We start from the raw sequence: 21384 nt of genomic DNA on the forward strand, positions 1-21384 counted from the left end.
AAAGCTGTATAATGAAAAACTGTACAGCTATTAAATAATAATTGTAGAGAGTGTTTACTGACATGAGGTAATGCTCATGACCATCCCTCAGCTGAAAGTAACCAAGTAAATACAGTATGATCCCAGTTTTACTGTTAAAAGCTATATACACATACACACATGTACATATCTAAAGGGCTAAGGAAATAGATCAAAACACAGTATTATTAAATATGTAAATCATTTTTATATTTTTCTGGTTTTAGTTTTTAATCCTTAAATGTTTACAAGTTTTATGTTTTTTGTTCAATCTTTCTGGATTTTTAAAAAATTGTCTGTGATACACATTTACTACTTTTTGTTCATTTGAGTATCATACTAAAGAATTTTTTTTTTTTACTTTATTACACATGTAAGAGCACGTACAGGCATACCCAGAGATATTGTGGACTCGGTCCTAGGCCATCACAATGAAGTGATTATTACAGTAAAGCAAGTGAGACAAACTTTTGGTCTCCCAGTGCATGTGAAAGTTATGTTTATACTGTACTGTTGTCTATTAAGTGTGCAGTAGCAGTATGTCTAAAGAAGTACCTTAATTTAAAAATAGGGCTAAAAAATGCTAACCAACATCTGAGCCTTTATCTAGTCATTATCTTTATCTGGCCTCAATGTTAGTGGCTACTGACTGATCAGAGTGTTGGCTGCTGAAGCTTGGGGTGGTTGTGGCAATTTCTTAAAATAAGACAGCAGTGAAATTTGCTAAATTCTCAGAGCATCTTCACCAGGAGTAGATTCCATCTCAAGAAATCATTTTCTTTGCTCTTCCACAAGAAATAGCCCCTTACCTGTTAAAATTTTATCGTGAGATGGCAACAATTCAGTCCAGTCTTTAGGCTCCACTTCTAGTTCTCTTGCTGCTTCCACTGCATCTGCAATTACTTCTGATATCTTGAACCTCACAATTTCATCCATGAAGCTTGGAATCAACGTCATCAATATTCATATTTTGACCTCTTCCTATGAATCACTAATGTTCTTAATGGCATCTAGAATGATGAATCCTGAGACTTCCCTGGTGGTCCAGTGGTTAAGACTCCATGCTTCCAGTGCAGGGTGTGCAGGTTCAATCTCTTGTTGGGGAACTAAGATTCCACATGGCGCAGTTTAGCCAAAAAAAAAAAAAAAAAAAACCAACAGCATTAGAATGGTGAATCCTTTCCAGGTTTTCAATTTACTTTGCCCAGATCCATCAGAGGAATCACACTGTCTTACAGCAACTTTAGGCTTATGAAATATGTTTCTTAAATAAGACCACAAAGTCAAGACAATGCCTTGACCCACGGGCTGCAGGATAGACGTTAATGGGCATGAAGATGACATTAATCTCATTGTACATCTCCAGCAGAGCTCCTAGGTGATCGGGTACTTTGTCAATGAGCAGTAATACTTTGAAAGGAGTCTTTTTTTTTTTTCTGAGCAGTAGGTCGTGACAGTGGGCTTAAAGTATTCAGTAAACCACGTTGTAAACAGATGTACTGTCATCCAGGCAGAGTGGATTTAACGTAATTCTTCAAGGCCCCAGAATTTTCGGAGTGGTAAATGAGCACTGGCTTCAACTTAAAGTCACCAGCTACATGAGCCTGTAACAGAGAGTCAGGCTGTCCTTTGAAGCCAGGCATTGACTTCTCCTCTCTAGCTATGAAAGTCAGAGGTGGCATCTTCTTCCAATCAAAGGCTGTTTTGTCTATATTGAAAGTCTGTTCAGTGTAGCCACTGTTAATGTAGCTAGATCTTCTGGATAACTTGCTGCAGCTTCTCCATCATCACTTGCTGCTTCACTTCGTATTTTTTCTTTTTTTTTCACTTTGCACTTTTATGTTATAGAGATGGGCTTCTCTCCTTAAACCTCATGAACCAACCTCTGCTAACTTCAGACTTTTCTTCTGCAGCTTCCTCACCTGTCTCAGCCTTCACACAATTAAAGAGGGTTGGGCCTTGCTCTGAATGAGGCTTTGGCTTAACAGGATCTTATGGCTGGGTTGATCTTCTCTCCAGACCACTCAGACTTTCTCCATAACAGCTATAAGATTGCTTTGCTTTCTTATTCCTATATTCACCAGAGTTGCACTTTTAATTTCCTTCAAGAACTTTTCTTTTGCTTTCACAACTTGGCTGAATATTTCGTGCAAGAGGTCTAGTTTTTGGCCTGTCTGAGCCTTTGACAGGCTTTCCTGTCTAAGCTTAATCATTTCTAGCTTTTGATTTAAAGTGAGAGACATGTAACGCTTCCTCTTACTTACACATTTAGAGGCCGTTGTAGGGTTATTAATTGGCCTAATGTCAATATTATACCTCGGGGAATAGGGAAGCTGAAGAAGAGGGAGAGAGATGGAGCAGCTCGTTGATGGAGCATTCAGACCGTACGTTTATTGTTTGCCATCTTTATGGGCACAGTTTATGGCAGCCTCAAACTGTTGCAGTAGTAACATCAAAGATCACTGATCCTCAGTGGTCCAGTGGCTGGAAGTCCATGCTCCCAATGCAGGGAGCCCAGGTTCCATCCCTGGTCGGGGAACTAGATCCCACATGCTGCAACTAAAGATCCTGTGTGCTGCAACCTGTGTGCCACAGCTAAGACCTGGTGCTGCCAACTAAATAAATAATTAAAAAAAAAAAGATTACTGAGACTAGAGCACTATAACAAATATAATAATGATGAAAAGTTTTGAAATATTGCAAGAATTACTAAAGTGTGATGCAGAGACATGAAGTGAGGAAATGCTTTTGGAAAAACGGTGCTGGTAGACTTGCTTGACGCAGGTTGCTACAGACCTTCGACTTGTAAAAATTACAGTATCTGTGAAGTGCTGTAAAATGAAGCACAGTAAAATAAGGTGTGTTTATATCATTTTTATAATCAGTAAAAAAACCCCAAAAACTTGTAAATATACCACTCAAAAACTATCACAGTGTTTTAGTGTGTTGGTTTACATTATTTTTTCATGCAGTAGGTTTGTGGCATGTGGGGAGGAAATTTTCCTTTCATACGGCTGTCTGCTTTCCCCATGTGACAGTCCTCTGGGAAGTACTTTCTCACTCACACTCCTGTGTAAGAGTGGAGCTGGTTGACACATCTGAGGGACCCTCAGCCCCAATCAGAGGATGTGGGTCCTAGGGGTGGTCCCTGCAGGAGCTGCCTCCTCGGAGCCCAGGAAGAGCCTTACTGTCTGGCCCTTTGCTGCAGGAAGACACCATGGAAGAGTCTGGCTGGAAGCTGGTGCACGGCGACGTCTTCAGGCCCCCGCAGTACCCCATGATCCTCAGCTCCTTGCTGGGCTCGGGCATTCAGCTCTTCTGTATGATCCTCATTGTCATCTGTGAGTGGCCCTGCGGGGCTGGGGTTGGGCGGAGGGAGAAGCACAGGCCTGAGTCTGAGAGAGGAGTAGGCTTCCCTTCCTGAGGCAGAGGGATGTGTCAGCATCTCTGGGCCAGACAGAAGCATCTGTCCCGGCAGAAGGGCTGGTCCTCTCAGCCAGAGGCCCCAGCGCTTTGCTGCTCAGATGTTGCCAGCACCATCCATAGCCCGCGCACAGCCACACTGCCACTGAAGCCACGGATTAGCATGGGGAGGTTGGCCTCCTTTTGCAGCCAGGCATTATATGACCTACCCCTTTCCATGCCAGGATTAGACTGGAATCAGGTCTCTTTTCTCAGAAAACACCCCCCAAAATGATTATATAGGGGCTCTAGGCAGTGCTGAAGTCAGTCTGCCCACTTTTCTTTTTTTGCTGATGTATAGTAACTGCTGCACCCCTCTGAACCCCAGCTAAGACCCAGTCTTCTCCTGTAGAGAGGAGGGCCGAGGGAGAAGGGAGCCTCGTCTAGCCTCACCTGCGCCGGGGCCCTGTCAGCCAGCCTGGATGGGGCCCTGGGCTTTGGAGACCCTGACTTCCCCTCTCTCCCATTCCCTCCTCAGTTGTGGCCATGCTCGGGATGCTGTCACCCTCTAGCCGGGGAGCACTCATGACCACGGCCTGCTTCCTCTTCATGTTCATGGGGTAGGTGTGTCTGAGGGGCTCGGGGCTGACTTAGGTGGCCTCCGCTTCAGCTAACAGGTCTCCTTGGTGTGGAACCCCACCATTTCCCCACAGGGTATTTGGTGGATTTTCAGCTGGCCGTCTGTACCGCACTCTGAAGGGCCATCGGTGGAAGAAAGGGGCCTTCTGCGTAAGTGTCCCAAACCTCCTCCCTGTGCTGGTGGGGAGCCGAGGCGCCTCCTCCTGGGCTCCTTGGGAGCAGCAGAGGCATGTCCTGGGGGATGTTCAAGGCCAGAGGCTGGGCAGCAGCACGAGGGGTGGGAGGGGTGCACCCAAGGAGGAGCCCTGGGCTCTCACCTCACCCGTGGGTGCTTACCTCTGAAGGCCTTAGTTGCCACATTGATGAAAAGAGGGAATTGAAATGTGATTTTTAGCCTGCATTGTCCCATGGCTCAAACAAGTGGAAATAGGGGGTTCAGAATAATAGGAGTTGGGCACCAAGCCCAGGTGTCAACAGTTTAAGGTCAAAACCTGATCAGCAGGGCTGCCAGGAGAACACCCTGCCCAGCAGAGTAAAGGGAGAATTACCTGCCACAGGCGGGAGAGGCCGGGCTCCACATCACTGTCAGCCTGCTTGCCAGCCTTGGTGCCACCGTTCCTCTTGAGGAAGGTCAGCTCCTGACGATCGCTGTCCTGGTGGTGAGGAGAATTCTTGGCAGCAGAAAAGAGGAGAACACCTGGGAAACAGGAGGACAACTAGGAGTCCTGAGCCCCTTCTCCTAGAGCAAGTGAGCCCTTACAGGACCAGGGAAACCCCTGGTGCCAAACTGGGAAAAGCCTCTAGACCCAGCCTTCTGAAACCATTCTCACAACTTTCAAAAGCTCAGGGGAACTCAGGCTAACCCAACTCTGGCTAATACCCTGGCACTTAGTAATCCCTCTGTATGGAAGAGCTTCAGTTGTTCTGGAAAGATCAAAAAAGTTTCCTGAGTTCATCACGCATCGGGTGTTTTTCTCGGGCTACTATGAATGCTTGATGCATCGGATGTTTTCCTTGGGCCGCTGTGTACTGAGAGCCAGGGATCTTGAGAACTGTAAAACCCAGCCCTCTTCTCCCCTGGTGAGACTTCCCTGATGAAGTCTCCCACCAGATAGCCTCCAAGTCTCCCTGGGTGGGTCCCAGCACAAACCCTGTCTGCCGGCATCCACCCAGGCCCCCAGGCAGACAACCTGGGTGGCTGCCTTTCCTCCTCCGATCCTATGACCCCCCGCCTCCCCTCAGCCATGAAGTGTGGATGGTTCTCCTGCAAACTAGTGCATGAATTCCTTCCCACCTCTATCCCAAGGACTCTTGGCCATGTTCAGGCATCTTTGCCTTTCTCATGGACCCTTGGCTATGCTAGACCTCCCCATTTTCTCTGCAAGATTGTGACCCGTCTCTGGTGTGGAGCTCTGCCTCCCTTCCCAGGCGGGCCTCTGCTGCAGTCATGCAGGTGTACGACCATGCCTCTCCTCTGGCACCTGTGTGGGTGGTTAAGTCTTAGCCTCCTCCTCCTCCCCTGATTCTGACTTCAGTGTCCTCTTTGGCACCCCAGAGGGGCCGGGGCACAGCCTTGTGCCTATGAGTGCCACGTGTGTTGTTCTCCATTTGTGGATATGAACTTTTTCCCTGTTCTTCCTAATATCTAGCACAGTGGCCAGTCCATAAATTTCAGCCAGGAGGATAGACAGGGAATTCCCTGCTACACAGCAGAATAAACCAGGACAGACAGGAAGGAGTAAATGACATGTGAGCTGGGCCTTGGCGAGGACAGTTTCCATTGGATGGAAGCAGCCAGCAGGGCAGCCTCAAGTTCTGGAATCTCCTGGACCCCAGTCCTGGCCCAGGTCTCTCCTTGGTTGGTGGCCTCGGCCAGCTCTCTGGGCCTTGGTTTCTTCATCTGTCCAGTGGGGGCTGGTGTCTCCAGGTGGTTGTGCGGATGCAAGGAGACTGCACATGGCAGGTCACCATGCAGCACTGACACTCAGGAAGCGGATACCTGAGATGCTATTAACTGTACCTTTGATAAAGGGCAAGAGTCAGAGACTGGAGGGGCAGTGGCCAGTTAGTGAGTGTGGGAGGCTACGGGCCAAAGATAAATAAAACTGGCTGTGAGGCTGAGCGCCAGATTGCAGGGCGCCTCGGGCATCGTGGCGGGCGACTCTCTTGGGTGCTCGGACAGCCACAGTAGTGAAGGAGGCTCAACTGTGAGTCTAGAGCTTTGGTTAACTGCCTGAGCCCCAGCCCCGGAGATCCTGACTGCATAGACTGCCCCACAGGGTGTCAGAAGTGGGACCTCTGCAGTCAGACAGACAGCCGGGGTCTGAACCTCTGTTGCACCCTTAGCTGACTGTGTGAAGTTGGTATGCGGGTTATTTAACGTCACTGGGCCTCAGTGTCCTCTTCTTAAAAAGAGATAGTGGAGGTCCTTCCCATCTAGCCTGTAGGTTAGGTGAGATCATGCGCTTGGAGGCGGCACCTGCCGCCCTTAAGACGCAGTTAAAGCTTCCCCACCACTCTAGACGGTTTGGGTTGAGGTGCAGACCAGTGTGTTTAGTAACAGCTTTATCCGGTCATTCCTATTCAACAAATGCTTACTGAGCACACTATGCTCTGAGTGCTGGGAGCACATCGGTGAGCAGGACATGGTCCTCCCGAGACCTCACGTCTGTGAGGTTCACAACAGCATGAGATCACGAACTTGAATGAGGGCAAGGGAGGAGCAGGAAGCCCGCGTAGTCTAGAGGTCAGGGAGCGCTTTCTGGAAGGGATTATCTTGGTGCTGAGTCCTCCAGGACAGGAGGGCTTGGGAACCTGTAGTCTGGGTGCCCCGACTAGGGAGCAGTTGAGAGCCCCCCTAGAAGCAGCTCCCCAGCCTGGTGTCTCTCGCTTCCAGACAGCGACACTGTATCCTGGCGTGGTTTTTGGCATCTGCTTCGTATTGAATTGCTTCATCTGGGGAAAGCACTCGTCAGGAGCGGTAAGTGTCCTTCCCAGCCAGGGAGGGCCAGCTGTGCTCAGACCCATCCCCGCAGGTGACTTCCTGCTGTTTCCTTCCCTTTTCTGAGTCCCCAGAGGTCTGTTCCCAGCCCTGGGGGCTGAGGGCTGGCCAGGGTTTCCCCAGCCCTGTGCATCCATCTGCCCTGACCCTCCCATGGACTCTTTTCAGACAGCTGCCTAAAGCTCACTTCTCTAAAAGGAGCTTTCCACAGTCCAGGGGCCAACTGGGGAATTTCCCTTGTCTCAACCAAGGGAAAGCTGCCTGGTGTGACTTGATGAGGTCAGGATCCCAAAACAAGGCTCTCCTCGTCATGTCTCTGCCAGCTCCTGTATGAGGATTGCAGACTCAGTTGGAGATGGGGAGATGGTCTTGATTGATGAGCTGCAGGAGAGGTGGGGTAGGCATTTGCTATCCCAGCCTCAGTGGAGGGAACTGCCTCCCTCTCACTGAGGTACCCATTGAAGGGCCTTGGGTGGGGCCCACAGTCCAGGCTGCGGAGTATTGGGTTCTTCCCAGCGGTTCCGGGAGCTGCCCTCAGGAAAGACCGGGTCCTGTTCTTCCTCTCACTTCCTCTTTTTTATACCTGTCTCCCTTCTCATTCTCAACATTTTCCTCCCAATTACCAGCTGCTCACCATAAACACTCATTGTAGAAATTTTGGAAAGTACAGAAAAGTTAATGCAGATCTTTAATATGTTTTTACAGTCTTTTTTTTTTTTCTTTGATTGCACTGTGTGGCTTGCAGGATCTTAGTTCTCTAACCAGGGATCAAACCTATGCCCTCTGCAGTGGAAGCACAGAGTCTTAGCCAGGAAATTTCATATTTTTGCAGTCTTCTAACCTCTTTCTGTTGTTGTTCAGTTGCTAAGTCATGTCCAACTCTTTGCGACCCCGTAAACTGCAGCATGCCAGGCTTCCCTGTCTTGCACTATCCCCCAGAGTTTGCTCAAACTCAAGTCCATTGAGTCAGTGATGCCATCCAACCATCTCATCCTCTGTCTCATCTCAACCTCTTTTTAGATGTATTTAAAATGGAATAATGTAATTGTAAAATTATAATAGCAAATATATAGTGCTTACTTTGGAATAAGTTTTGTTCTAAATACTTTACAGATATTAATTTATTTCTTTCATTTTGCATGAAAAATGTAAGACTGCAAATGGGGATTAAAGAAGAAAATGAAAAATCAGTTGCAATCCCCCATACCCCATCTGAGGAAGTGCTGTTAACTTTTTGTCATAGGCCTCTCTGGGCGTGTATGCATATTTAAGTATTGGGACATTTTCATTAAAATGGAGTCCTGTACATACAGTTTGATATCCAGCTTTTCACTTAGTGGTATAGTGTGGTGTTTTCATTGAACAAAATTGGAAACACACTATTTGTGTACTTCTGTTTTTTTTTTTTTTTCCACTTAACATAGCACATGTAATTTCCCTTTATTCTGACCCTTCATCTCCCCTTCCGGTTCTCAGGCCCTCCCTTGTTCTCTCCCCACATTCTCCCTGGTGACAAGCTCCTGTGGGATGCCGTGGTTCCTCCTTCACTTCGTGGCTCAGCTGGTCCTCCGTCTGCCCTCCGCTTTTCCCAGGGCTGGGGTCCACCCCAGGGTGGTCTGGCCAGGAGCCCTGTGTGGGGTGTGTCTGTAGAAGCTTCCCCACTATGGTGTCCTACTGAGCCCTTCCTGCCCTGGGACCCAAAAGGTCCCCATCCCCACTGCATGGCCCTGGCCTGGGCTTCAGGGCTCATGGAGCCTCACAGTGCTGTGCCCACAGGTGCCCTTTCCCACTATGGTGGCCCTGCTCTGTATGTGGTTTGGGATCTCCCTGCCTCTGGTCTACCTGGGTTACTACTTCGGCTTCCGTAAGCAGCCATATGACAACCCTGTGCGCACCAACCAGATTCCCCGGCAGATCCCCGAACAGCGGTGGTACATGAACCGATTCGTGGGGTGAGTCTCCAGTAGGGGCCATGGGGGCGCTTCTGGGGTCCACAAGGCTGACACTTCCCTGAGCCGTCTCCTTGGGAAGACGTGGACGAGGGTACCCTCCCCGGCAGGGACTGCACCGTGGCTGGCTCTAGACTTCATAAGAGCTCAGCTTCACTCCAATATAGAGAGGACCAAGTTGTAGCCAGACTAGGTGTTGGCCGGGCGGGGGTGGGGTGGAAAGGTGCAGGGTGACAGGTTGCAACTGCCTGGGACCTTGGGCAAGCCACGCCCCTTCTCTGCACTGCAGTTCCCCATCTATAAATGGGGAGAAGGATGCACACCTCTTGAATGACTGTAGTGGTACAAAAGCATGCAAAAGCACTAGACCTACTCCACTGTGTTAGCACTCTCATTCTCACTGGCTCAGGAGGGAGCCCGAAGCTTCCAGTGGCCCAGGTCTCCCAGCAGTGTTAACCCTCCCGTTCTCTGCAGTATTCTAATGGCTGGGATCCTGCCCTTTGGTGCCATGTTCATCGAGCTTTTCTTCATCTTCAGTGTGAGTACTGCTACCTGCTCCCACCCCTCACCTTCACCCACACCAGCCTTGTCCCTACCCCTCTGCTCAGGTGCTCTGCCACCTACTGCCTGTGAAATTTCAGACAGAAATTTTAACTTCTCTTAGCCCCCATTCTTCACCCTAAAATACAGTAACAGTCCTACCTTTCATGACAGCTTGGAAGGTTAAGTGAGATGGGCCTGTGTGCAGGGTCTGGTGTGGGAGGGGCTCAGTGAAATTTCTAGAAGCTGCTTTGGCTGTGTTAGCAATATTGCCATTAGTCACCACCTTATTAGTAGCATTGTTGCATCTGTTTTGATTTCTGGGTCCGCACATGTCTTTACCTGTCTTGGTTACTCGGAACTGCTAGGAAAATGTGGGAAATGATGCTTACTTCTCAGGATCATTATGAGGCTGGAACATGATAATGTCCTTAAAAGGCACAGTGCTTGACATTCAGGAAATGCTTCTTAACTCAAAGCTGCTATTTTAATGATGACTGCTCCTCTCTCAGGCCTGCCCAGATGAAAGCTGGCAGAAGGGTTCTTCAGAGCCATCTAAGGCCAGCTGACCCAGCTCGGTGTCCAGAACAGAGAGAGGACTTTGCCCTAAATCAGTGCTGGACAAGCAACCACACCTCTGGAGTGGCCCAGTTTGCCCAGCTGATACCCCCTCGCCCACCCGGCCCTGCCTGGGATGGGTTGGCTGCCTGCCCAAGGAGGCCACCTCTATTCTGTTTGTGTGACCCCAGGCCGGCCACTGATCTCTCTGAACCTTGACTCCTTCACTGTAAAAGGCCACCCTTTCACAGGCTGACGTGGAGTTGTGTGCATAAAGCATGTAGCATGTGCCTGGCACATGGTGAGCCACCCCAGCTAGTGGTGGCTGCTGTGTAATTCTGATTGGGGTGGGATTTGTTATTTTCCACAAGCTGCTGAGTTCAGGCTAGGGCCCACCCATGGTAGGATCAGCCATGCCCCAGCCCCTCCCTAGGGACAGCCTGGCTCACCCTCTGCTCCAGAGAGGAGAGACCAGGCCAGGCACAAGCCAGGACCACAGGCCCCAGTGGTGTCATGATGGTTCTCCATTCCTGCCAGTCCCGACTGCGGGGTGGAGTTCCCGAGCGCAGGCAAGGACTGCAGGGGCAGGGGCGGGCCCACTGAAGGCCGGCTCTGATGCATCCGCAGGCGATCTGGGAGAATCAGTTCTATTACCTTTTCGGCTTCCTGTTCCTCGTCTTCATCATCCTGGTGGTGTCCTGTTCACAGATCAGCATTGTCATGGTGTACTTCCAGCTGTGTGCAGAGGTGAGGGGAACGTGGCCAGCACTTGGGGGTAGGGGGAGCTGGGGCCAGCATCAAATGGGTCAGGGAAACTGGGTTTCCCACGCCACGTGGTTCCATGTCTTCTGAGGCCTTGGGCAAGTGCGTCACTTCCCCTTGCCGAGCTTCCGCTTGTTCAGCTATAGACTCGTTGTGGGTGGAGGTCACCACGACCTCATGACAGTACTTGTGAGTACTGAGTCCACTCCAGTAGGGATTTCTTCAACAGCTGGCGCCGTTTCGGTAACCTGCCCTCCATCTGGGGACTAGCTCTTGGCAGAATGAGCAAAGTCAGGGCTCTGGGACAGACAGCCTGGGCTGAAAACTGGCTCCTCCAGTCGCTCTTGAGCAGTCATTTAACCTCTGTGTGCCTTCCAGACCTAACTCAGAGGGCTGCTTCGTGAACTCTGAGCTGATTCACAATCAGCACCTACAACAGGACGTGGCATGTGGTGAACGTTTGCTCACGAGATGCTAATGTTAATAGTATTCTTTGGTTGTTGATTTTTTAAATTGAGATGTAATTTATTAACAGTAATGTTCACCCTGTTTAGTCTGTAGTTGTGTAAGTTTTTAGAAATGCATGCCGTGGTGTAACCACCATCACAGTCAAGGCATAAAACCTTCACATGACCCCAAATATTACCATCCTTATACAGGGTCTTTAAGCTCCTCAGGCAACTGTGAAACTTGGGGAAGAGATTCAGCCTGGAGACAGCAATGACCCTTCTCTGTTTCCTTCTCAGGATTACCGCTGGTGGTGGAGGAATTTCCTAGTCTCCGGGGGATCTGCATTCTATGTCCTGGTCTATGCCATCTTTTACTTTGTTAACAAGGTACCACCCTGCATGAGGGAGCCCCTTTGCCCTTTCAGGGCAGGCCTGTAGGGAGGGGGTGCTGGGGAAAAACCTCTAGTGTCTAAATCTTACTTTTCTACCAAGAATGGGGAGGACCAAGGTCATTCTAGAACTGTTCCTGCTCTTAGAACAGAACCTTTTTGGAAAGAGAATATGTTTGGGTGACAAAAGCCTTCAGGATAAACGACAATGAGAATGTTGTATGGAGAACCTGTGAGATGACAACCAAAGCAGAGCTAAAAGGAAGTGTATCACCTTACAGTGCTTTTAAGAGAAGTAAGGTAATAGTGTTCACCTCAAGAAGACAGGGAGAAAAAAGAACAGTAACCCGAAAGAATAAATGTAAACGAGAAGAGTTAAAGAGATAAGAACAGAAACTGCTAAAGCAGGCTTTAGCACTCAGATTGAGGGGCTCAGCTGTACTCACAGAGCTCACTGTCCCCAGAGGGTGGCTTAAGAGTCCAAACAGATCCCCACAACAGGTTTGGTAGATGTGCGCATAACACAGAAATCAGATGGGCCACTGAGGGGAGTCTGGGAGTTGCTTTGGTTGGCCCCTGTGTCACCTCTGGGACTTAGCCACTGTATTTTGGGTTTCCAAAGCAGGAAGTCCTCTGCTTATAACCAAGCTGTATTCTGAAACTAAACTAGAGCCATAGGCTGACCAAGTGAAGCTTGGAATTCCCTTTCCCAAAAACATCAGGTTGGAAAGGACCGTCCAGATATTTGAGTGCAGAATTCCACCCCTGCTTCCAGTTCCCTGACTGGCCCCATCTCCAGCAATCCCAACAAAGGATCACCTCGCTAAGGAGTCAGTCAGTGGTGGCCTGTGGGCCAGCAGGCCTGTTGCTGTAAACAGTTTTATTGGCGGTTATTCATTTACCTGTTGTCCAGGCTGTTTTTACACTACAGCGGCAGAGTATTGTAGTTTTGACAAGAGACCACATGGCTTCAGCTGTCGGCTTGGGCAAAAAGTTCGATCCGGTTTTTCCATACTATCTTCCAGAAAAATCTGAATAAACTTTTTGGCCAACCCAATATAACCTGTGCCTTTAAGAAGCTTGCTGAGCCCTGCTCTAGCACATCAGTGACGGAGGGCGTTCCCTCCTGACCTCCCATTCTCTTTAGATAGCTCCTGTCATTATTAAGGTCTTCCTTGATTCACACTGAAATCTGCCTTACTGCAAACTCCATCTTCAGATCAATCTTAATGCTGGAATCCTGCAAAACAAATCTAATTTCCCTTCTCTACAGCCCCTATTTATCAGAAACTCTTCTGAATGGAAAGTGACCAAAACCCAGTTGCAGCTGGCTTAAGCCAAAAAAAGAGAATGTTTTGGCTTATGTAACTTTAAGAAGAAGTTGAAGTACAGCTTCAGGCTTGGTTAGATCCAGCAGCTTAAATGGTTATCAGGGCTCTGTGTTTATACCTCAGCTCTGTGTGTGTTTTCTTGGCTTCAGTCTGCAGGTAGGATCTTTTCACAAAGTAGAAGGATGGCCAGTAGCAGCCGTAGAGTCTCTTTTTAGCTTTGCAGCCCTAGTGATAAAAGAAAGTGTTTCCTCTGTCCTCATGTTATCAGTCCCAGGGAAGATGCTCACTGGCCCAGTCCTCTGTCGTTATACTATCAGTCCCAGGGAAGATGCTCACTGGCCCAGGTTCACTGTTCCTCATGTCCAGTAGGTTGGTGTACTCTGATTGACTAGCTTAGGCTTTGTACTGGAGTGACAGCCCCAACAGGACCACAGAGTAGGGAGTGGGTACCCAAGACCCCGGAAAAAAGGAAGACAAGAGCCAGTGTTGGGCAAGTGAAGCCTGCTTCCATAGCCGCCTACACAAAGGTCACAGCTCAGCCTCCTGCCCTTCCTGCCTCTGCCCGAGGCTTTCTTCTCTGCTCTAAAGGCAGCCCGAGAGCCTTGTCTGAAACATGATGGCCTTGGCCTGTCTGAACTCTAAGGAACTTTCTAGCACCGCCTTTTGCCTCACTCCTTTTCTGGTTTTCACTGGATTTACCACTACTCTGTCCCCCCCATCACCTTCACCCCACCTTCAGCCACAAGAAAGCCCATAAAGAGAGATGGGTGGTTGAGCTGGAAGACATGGCCTTCATCCCCCAGTTTGTGGCTATTTGACTTCAGGGAGATGGTCTCAAACAGTGACCCTTACTGTTTTCTTGTGGACTCCTGGCATTTTGTGACCATGTGTCTGCCCAAGAGCCCTGGAACAGGCCCCACTCGGGCCCTGGTGGGCAGGAAGGTCTTGATACCAAGGTCCCAGATTAGCTCCACTTGGCACATGACAGATTCCCTGGCATCACTGCCCAGGTCTGAGAACTCAGCTAAGGGGTTCAGATGCTCCAGGATCAACTCCCCAGGACTCCCATGTGACGGTTATAAAAGTGACAGAGCGCACTCAGGCGGAGAGCACCAGAGGCTGAGACAGGCTCATGGTGACCCTGGTCCACAGTCAGGAGCTGTGAACGCCTCTCTCCTCCCCCGACTTCTGTGCTCCAGCCATCCGCAAGTCTCCCTGCAGGGTTCTGGGGGCTGTGGAGGGTGGGGAAGTGGCAGCTGTGGCCTTCCTGCCTTCGTCATTCTGGCAGTGGGCCCTGAGGTCAGCCCCATCTCCCAGTGAGCTCCCAGGCCCTTCCCCAGGAAGACTCCTACTCCGACATGGAATGGCCTGGTCAGTGGATATGGGCCTTGGGCTCCTAGCCCTCTGACTCCAGGTTCGAATTCCAGCTCCTCTGTAAAATGGGTTAATAACCCACCATAGTGGTCGTGAGCATCCAGGGCGGAGCACAGGCCCTGGTGCTGATGAAGGTTCACTCTGGCCGTGTGCCCCACCTGCCCCTCACTGCCTGCCCACGAGGTCCGGGCCAAGGTTGGGGGACACCTGGTTGGCCACAGCAGGCTGGCACTGAGTGTCCCCCTTCTCTCCCTGTTCGCGCCCCAGCTGGACATCGTCGAGTTCATTCCCTCTCTCCTCTACTTTGGCTACACTGCCCTCATGGTCCTGTCCTTCTGGCTCCTCACGGGCACCATCGGCTTCTATGCAGCCTACATGTTTGTCCGCAAGATCTACGCTGCCGTGAAGATAGACTGATGGGGGTGGACCACGGTCTGGCCCACTGCATCCACGGACAGGAAGCCGCCCCGCGCAGGGAAGTGCAGGCACGCAAAATAAAACAACTCCTGCTCGTTTGGAATGTAACTCCTGGCACAGTGTTCCTGGATCCCGGGGCTGCGTGGGGGGCGGGGAGGCCTGTAGATAAATCTCGCATTTTCTTCATCATCTTATTGCAGTTCTATGGGGGATGAGTTTTTTGTGGGTTGTTTTTCTTCAGTGCTAAGGAAGTTCCCTCCAGCAGGAACTCTCGGACCTGTTTATTCAGGTGTATTTTTGGTTTGGGGTTTTTTTCCCTTAGTTTTTTTTTTAACAAATGGATCCAGGATGGATAAATCCACCGAGACACTGGGTTCTGGTCACTGTCTCCACCTCAGTTCCTCAGGGCTGTTGGCTACCCCACAACTAACTGGAAGAGGAAATGCCCGGGGCTTCAGGGAGGTTTCTGAGCCTCTCATTGCCCGTCCTCACCATTGATGCCGCGACAAAGCACAGCTGAGCCCGGACTCGCATCCTCAGTGCCAACCAGCCTCTTCCAGCCCCTTCCCCTCCCTATTCCTTCCTCCCTAGCCTCCTCCCAGGGCCGCTCAAAGCAGGGCTCCCCACCAGGCCTCTGGTCATCTTGTCACTGGGAGCAAGCCCAGATCTTGGTTAAGCCAAGGAAATCCCCCAGAAGTACTGGGCGCCAAGTGCCCCAGGACAGCAGGAATCGCCCCTGCTCAGAGCAGCAGGAGTTTGCTGGACCAGAGGAGAGACTTGGAATGAACTGTCTTTCGTGCCAAGAAACCCTGGATCTGGGGTCAAGTATTTCCAGAGCCAAACGAAGCATTCACGCGTCTGTCTGGATGAGGGTCCTCACCCCTCAGGTTGCTCCTCAGCCCCTTCCTGGGTTGGGCGGGGAGGGGGATGTGCTGCTCTTTGCAGTGTGTGCTGGTGGGAACCCTCTCCTCCCCCACTTCCAAGGCAGGACAAGGCCTGGAGACCTCAGATCTCCTCTTTCGGTGGCTGGGAAGAGGCATTCTCTCCTTGACATCCCCCAGCCTCAGTGCCCACACACAGCTCTTTTAGCCAGACCCTGCCCCTTAACTTCCTGTCTGAGCTCTTGCCTCCTTTGGGGAACACCCAGAACACTACCTGCAAGAAGGAGAGTGGAAAATAAGTTGTGTCCTTCCTTCCCTGAGTCCCAGGAAGAAGCAAGGAGCCTAAGTTAGAAAGAGGAGCTGACACGGATGCCTGGCTTCTTCATTGGCGCCCCCTCTTCCTAACCCCTGACCTCCCCTATGCCTGTCACAGACCTTTGCTCTCAAGTTGCAAGAGACCAAACATACCCTGGGGTCAGGGTTTAAGTAACAGCCGCTCACCCTTGCTCCAGCCCCATTAGGACCCCCACCACAAGACAAAGCTCAGGATGCTGGCTAAGCTAGGAACATACCCCCCTCACCCCCACCCCCATATTCTCCCAGCAGCCCTCACCAGCTCCACCAGTCAAACCAGTGATTTTCTCAACCTTGCCTCACAGTGACTCCGCAGTACCAAGCGGCGTCCACCAAGAATCAGGTTGGAGGAAAGGGAACCCAAGCAGTAGAGTATGAAAATGGAGTCTTGTTCATTCACATCTTGAATTTTTTTCCCTAACGGATTCTCTTTTGGGGGGGAGTGAGTAAACAGACTCCTCATCAAGGGTTCAGACATCAATTTTTCTGACTTTTTTAATCATCATCATTTTTTTTAATTAAAAGATGCCTGTATGCCTTTTTTTGGTCCAATTGTAAATAAATATGTCATTGTCCTGTTGTCATGTTTCTTGACTTTCTCGCAAGGGTTACAGGTCTGACGTGACACAGATTTCCCCCAGTGGGTTGAGCTGAGTGGTTTCCCCTAAAGCTCAGTCTCACATCAGGCTTTCTGCCGCTCTGCCTGGTGCATGTTCAAAGTCTCTCCCACCTCCCCAACCCCTCCATACTGAGTCACTCAGCACGCCCCTCTGGCCCCCCAGGTAGGAAATGGCAAGTAAGTGTGAGCTTTGGTAGCAGTGAGACCTGGTTTTTAAAGGATTCCCAGCTCTAATAGTTTGCTGCTCACTCACTTCACCTGTCATGTAAGACTCTTTCAGTGTCAGGCAGTAGAAACTGGTCACACTGCCCAAAGCCCCAAGGATTGATTAGCTCATAAGTCATCAAGGAAGAGTGGTTTGGCTTCAGGTCTGGATAGATCCAGGGGCACAAAGGATAGCCTTAAGATTCTCCCTGTCGTCACTCTGCTTTTCTCTGTACCATTTTATCCCATTGTCAACAGTCTTCCTCTGTGGGAGGCCGGGAGAGCATGGCATAGATCAGTCTAGGCCTACATTGTGCTGTGCTCACTCAGTCGAGTCCGACTCTGTGACCCCATGGACCGTAGCCCACCAGGCCCCTCTGTCCATGGGGGTTCTCCAGGCAGGAATACTGGAGTGGGTTGCCATGTGCTCCTCCAGGGGATCTTCCCAACCCAGGGATCAAACCCAGGTCTCCTGCATTGCAGGCAGATTCTTTACCATCTGAGCCACCAGGGAAGTCCAAGGCCTACATAAGCCAGTTAAGAAAGCCCAGAAGAAAAAGACTTTCCATTATGTTAGTATATTCAACATAGATAAATCCCAGGAAAGGTCTCTAAGGGGCCCAGCTGGGATTACTGTTTGTACATCTTGGACCAATCACTACATCTAGGGGGACTGAGTACTATTAACAGGCTGCATACCCCAAGGATATTGGATACTGTGAATTTCTGTCCACCAAAGTCACGTGGAATGGGTGATTAGGAAACAACGATTCACCATAGTAAGGGATACACAGCAAACAAAAACAATAGTCGCCTGTTAGGTCCATCCAGTCTTAGTACCGAACCAGTGAAAAAGATGCTGGTTGCCATTCATGGGATATTTCCTGTGTTCCAGACACTGTGGATACTTTCCATGTGTTAGCTCACTTAATCTTGAATATGATCCTCTGAGGCATGTTCTGTTATTAGCCTCCTTGACTCTGATGCTGGGAGGGATTAGGGGCAGGAGGAGAAGGGGATGACAGAGGATGAGATAGCTGGATGGCATCACCGACTCGATGGACAAGAGTTTGAGTGAACTCCGGGAGTTGGTGATGGACAGGGAGGCCTGGTGTGCTGCGATTCATGGGGTTGCAAAGAGTCGGGCACGACTGAGCGACTCAAGAGAGGAGGTTACAAGCCCCAGTAGTTCAGGTAGACTGCTGAGCCATCCCATGGCAGGTGAGAGCTGTGCTGCTACTGCTGCTGCTGCTAAGTCGCTTCAGTCGTGTCCAACTCTATGCGACCCCATAGACGGCAGCCCACCAGGCTCCCCCGTCCCTGGGATTCTCCAGGCAAGAACACTAGAGTGGGTTGCCATTTCCTTCCCCAGTGCAGGAAAATGAAAAGTGAAACTGAAGTCGCTCAGTCGTGTCCAACTCTTAGCGACCCCGTGGACTGCAGCCCTCCAGGCTCCTCCGTCCATGGGATTTTCCAGGCAAGAGTACTGGAGTGGGGTGCCACTGCCTTCTCCAGAGAGCTGTAGTAGTACTCAACTGAAGAAGCCAGCTTCCAAAACCTGTTCTTCTAGCCACTACTATAGCTGCCTTCTTAAAAGACTTTATGTTTATATTTTAAATTATAATTGACAAACTACACAACTTGATATGTTGTTCAAATATATATATTTGGTCATGCTGTGTGGCATGTGAGATCGTAGTTCCCCAACTAGGGATCAAACTTGCAACCCCTTGCAGTGGAAGCGTAGAGTCTTAACCACTGGATCACCAGGGAAGTCCCATGTTTTGACATATATACACATGCCATGAAACCGTTACTACAATTAAGACAGTGAACATATTTACCAACCCAAGTTTCCTTATGTCCTTTGTAATAGTGGCCTCTAGCCTCTCAGGAAGGCAGTGACCCAGAAGCCAGAAATATTCTGGATGATGTAGCTCCTTGGGACCAGGTACAACTGGCGCGTGCGCCCAGAGCTGTGCTCCATTCGTAGGTAGGCCCTGTTTGCCTGGGCACTCACGGCTTCCTGCTCCCCACTTGACGGCTTCCAGCGGGTCCACAACCGGGCCACCAAGCTCAGGGGCCCCAGGCCTTCGTGCGCCTCCGCTCCCACCTCTAGCTTCTCCTCTCCCCCCCGACCAGCTTCTCCACCACCTTCACCCCCTCCCCCCGGCTGCCCCACGCCCCCCACCTCCGCCTCCTCCATGAAGATGGCGCCCTTCTCAGTCGTCATTTCCTCGACCTTCCCGCCGGCTCCAGCTCGAGCCCCCAACCCTTCTGTGCGACAGGTTGCTGGGGCGCCGTCCCCGACAAGGCTGGTTTTCCGGGCTCAGGTCAGTGGCGGCAGAGGCCTCCTCCTGGCGCTCTCGGACAGGCGGGGCGGCTGCAGGGCGGGCTGTGGGGTCTTGGGTACCCGCGTCCCCCAGCCTCTCGGGCCCCAGACGCAGGGACCAGGCGCGCGGCGGTTTCCAGGCCCCCCGACCCGAACCCTCGTCCGCCATAACCTGCGGGAGCCTCGAGCCTGGAAGGGCTTGGGGCGCAGGGGCGACGCTGTGCACTCCGCGAGAGGGACGGCTCGGTGGCTGGCGGCGACCCCAGCGGACCGCCTGCAGGAGGCCTAGACGCGCGGTCTTCTCCTGCAGGGCTCGCTCCGCCCCCTTTCGCCCCCACCCCTTTTCGGGTGTGATTCACCAGGGCTCCCTAGCTAATAAGGGGCGAGGGACCCGGTGGAGGGGCAGGGGGCTGCGACTGCAGGCACCCAGACAGAACTAGGAGTCGGGGGTGGGAAGAGAGTGATAGTGCAGGAGTGTAGCAAGCAAGAAACAGCTCTGAACAGGGACCCAGATCACAGACAGATAGAACCTTCCATCAGAGCCACCATGCCAAGCAGTAATTTTCCCACCTGAGTTGCTCAGTGCCCACTCTACTGTGGCCTTGGGGTAGCTTTGCAGAGGATAAATTACTCAGGCAAATGCAAAGGACTCTAGAGGTATTCTTCAGTCTCTGACCAGACTGAAACTTGCATAGTAGTTGGGCACATTGAGGTGCTCAAAATATTTGTGGTAAAAGGAAGAAACGAGGTTGAAGTGGAAGAATCAGGGACAAGGGAAATTTCAGATGCAGCCAACCAGGGAGCAAGTGGGTCTCTGCCTGGTTTCCCTCCAAGAGTTGGATCCTCATGGGCTGGTGGGCTGAACATTGCTTTATCTCCTCCTGGGCCTGGGGGCTAGCCCTTGTTCTGTTCCATTTTACAAATGTGAACTCTAGTCTGAAGTGTAGGGCCTGTGCCTGGAGAGTAAGAGCCTGGGTGGACCAACCCCTGCAACCCTAATCCTGCACATGCCTACAGTCTTGTTATCTCAGCTCCCCAACTTGTGGCCCATGGTGGTCAGTATACCTAATACTCCACCCCCTCACCTAAAAGTCTTTGCCACCTCCTCCGTAAAGCCTTCAGCTTCTTCCTATCCAATGGAAAAGATGGCTTTGAGCCGCCAGACCCACTCCCAGGAATGCAGCTCCTGGATGTCCTTGGGGCCCTAACAGAGGTCTGACCCATTGGGGTGGAGTTACGCAAGTCAACAAGCCAAAGAGATGAAGGGCCAGCCCACTGCCTTTGAGCATAAAACACCTGTTAACACACATTAACATGGGATGTCCCGTAAAGTCTTGGGCTGTACTCTGGAGTGATTTGCACTGCTTTGCTATGGACACTGCTCCAGACCACAGAAAAGCAAGCTCAGTCTGAGCCTCGGATAAGAGGATCTCACTCAGTACAAGGGATGGGGCTCAGAACAGCGATGACCGCCTTTACTGGACTGGCCAAGCAACATCAGGTGAAGCCATGACTCCTTTCAAGAATCCGTCTGAACCAGATGGGTAGGCACAAGTGTGGGCAAGGTCAAGTCCTAGCTCTGTCACGACCAGCTGTGCACCTTGAGCCATGGATGACATTTTTTTCTTGGACAACCAGCATCCATTCCTCATTCTAACTGCACGCCAAAGTTCCACTCCTCCCCTTGGCTCAGTGTTGTCACCACTGGTCTACAGTGACTGGCTTGGGGATGGCACAGAACACCATCAAGGCCAATGAGACAGAAGATACTTACAGGGCTCCTGTGAATAAAAGGACTCCTCTCTCCTTAGAGGGCCTGGAAAGGGTCCCTTTCCATTCCTGGTCAGCATTGTGTGAGAATGACTGGAATCGTGGCAGCATGCTTTGATAAAGGGACAAGCCACATGGAAGGGCCTGAGGATGGTCACAACTGCACAAGATATGGCAGAAACAGGAATGCTAAAGCCTACCACGTCTGAGATGGTGAACCAATACTAACCTCAAGACTGCATTCCATCTGGCATTTGCAGTGGTATGAAATTTCATTGAGTCCATTTGATTTTTTGATTCTTGCATCCAAGATTATTAAGTAGCATGATGCCACTTACCTCAAAGATCTTTCATTTCAAAATGCAGAGTTTGTAGGTGCTAATGTGAAGGGTTCT

At 50.7% G+C, this 21384-nt stretch overlaps 1 protein-coding gene across 2 annotated transcripts in view; it reads left to right on the forward strand.

Moving 5' to 3' along the window:
- TM9SF4 (transmembrane 9 superfamily member 4) overlaps positions 1-15018 on the forward strand; it is a 50917-nt gene extending 35899 nt beyond the window's left edge. For both annotated transcript variants that reach the window (XM_019972233.2, XM_019972234.2), the window contains 9 exons: positions 3227-3359; positions 3959-4040; positions 4134-4209; positions 6956-7039; positions 8837-9012; positions 9484-9547; positions 10735-10854; positions 11616-11705; positions 14680-15018. In XM_019972233.2, coding sequence (XP_019827792.1) covers positions 3227-3359; positions 3959-4040; positions 4134-4209; positions 6956-7039; positions 8837-9012; positions 9484-9547; positions 10735-10854; positions 11616-11705; positions 14680-14829 — 975 coding nt within the window. In that variant the 3' untranslated portion in view covers positions 14830-15018. The remainder of the gene's footprint in view (positions 1-3226; positions 3360-3958; positions 4041-4133; positions 4210-6955; positions 7040-8836; positions 9013-9483; positions 9548-10734; positions 10855-11615; positions 11706-14679) is intronic.
- The last annotated feature ends 6366 nt before the right edge of the window (positions 15019-21384 follow it).

This window comes from Bos indicus, chromosome 13 (genome assembly GCF_029378745.1).
Source record: "Bos indicus isolate NIAB-ARS_2022 breed Sahiwal x Tharparkar chromosome 13, NIAB-ARS_B.indTharparkar_mat_pri_1.0, whole genome shotgun sequence".
NCBI lineage: Eukaryota > Metazoa > Chordata > Mammalia > Artiodactyla > Bovidae > Bos > Bos indicus.